This window comes from Emiliania huxleyi, assembly GCF_000372725.1.
Source record: "Emiliania huxleyi CCMP1516 unplaced genomic scaffold EMIHUscaffold_8487, whole genome shotgun sequence".
Taxonomy (NCBI): domain Eukaryota; phylum Haptophyta; order Isochrysidales; family Noelaerhabdaceae; genus Emiliania; species Emiliania huxleyi.
Genome location: NW_005195672.1, coordinates 1 through 1,252, shown reverse-complemented (window position 1 = coordinate 1,252; position 1,252 = coordinate 1). Strand labels below are relative to the sequence as shown.

Sequence of the window (1,252 nt, the reverse complement as noted above, 5' to 3'; positions counted from 1 at the left end):
CGTTGCGCCGCCCCCGCACCAGCGACACCGGCCGCGGCTCGCCTCCACGCGCCGGCTCGGAAGAGGGGCTGTCGGCGGCGCAGCAGAGCGGCACGCCTCGGCGCTCGAGCCGCCGACAGCCCCACTCCTCGACGTGACGGCCGCTCCCGGAGCCAGCCGGTGCGCGCCCGACCCACGCCCCCTCTCGCACCCCTCCGACCCCCCCTGCGCGGCGCACCTATCCGCTGTGCGCCGGCTCGAGCGCCTATCGCCAAATCGCGACGTTTGAGCGCAGCGCACGCGTCCCACACGTCACGCGCGCGCAGGAGAGCGTGCGGCACAGCTGTAGCGTGTACTCGCCGAGGGCATCGCGCCGAAAACCCCGCGCATTCCGCCCCAGCAGAGGCTGCAGCCTCTGCACAAGCTACACCACTGTAAGAATGGTGAGTACTTGGGGTTGAGTGGGCTTGCTTGCTCCCTAAGCCGGGAGCAAAAATGCAAGAAAATTCGTCTGTCCGCTACCCACTCGCGATGCGCTCCCCGCTCCCGTTCCCCTGTGTCCCTGATCGTCCTTACAAGATCCTGCTCGTGCAGGTGGGGACCCTGTCCTTCTCCCACCCCTCGTTTGGTGTGTCCGTTTTATTTATTTTATACTCGACCCAGCTCCGAGCACGCTCGCTCGCCGCTGGGCGGCGCGCGTCCACGCTGCGTCGGCAAAACGCGACACAGGAGCTCGCTCGCTGCTGCGGCGGCGGCGGCAGCGACGCCGACTGCCGGCAGCCGGCTCCCGTCCGCCGGCATCAAAATAAAGAAAGAATGTGAATGTGACAGGACCATCGGGTCCTTCAGCCTCCAAAGCGGGATCACCCGAGAGCAGCTGAGCCTGCCTCTGGCCTCGCCTCCCTCTCCTTCAGGCATTCGTGGCATCCTATGGGTCGTCCAGAGTATCGACCTCTGGCTTGTCAGCCGGTCACTTGATGACGACCATGAAGTACAGCGATCGCCACCTCGCTGGCCTCTCCGCAAGGCCTCCCGACCGCGTCGAACTCACGGCGCGGGCTCTCTCGGCTACGGGACCGGCCCCAGCTTCGGCTGAGGGCTAACAAGCTGCCGAGCCCAAATCACTGTGAGAGTCGTGATTTCTTGTTGGTTAATAAAAATCTCTCTCTCAAAATAAAAGAATTCAACCCTGCGGGCGCGCTCCCGCCGATATGCCAGAGACAGTGTGTGGCACGTCGCCTGCCGACGCGCCGCTGCTTGGGGGGGGGGGGGG

General features: G+C 65.4%; 1 protein-coding gene across 1 annotated transcript; it reads left to right on the top strand.

The window, feature by feature from the left end:
* Positions 1 to 510: 510 nt before the first annotated feature.
* EMIHUDRAFT_258987 (hypothetical protein) lies at positions 511 to 1,082 on the top strand (the record flags this gene model as incomplete). The annotated part of the gene is made up of 2 exons (XM_005758630.1): positions 511 to 768; positions 894 to 1,082. The coding sequence occupies 2 exons, from the start codon at positions 511 to 513 to the stop codon at positions 1,080 to 1,082; spliced, it is 447 nt and encodes a 148-aa protein (XP_005758687.1).
* Between the last annotated feature and the right edge of the window lie 170 nt (positions 1,083 to 1,252).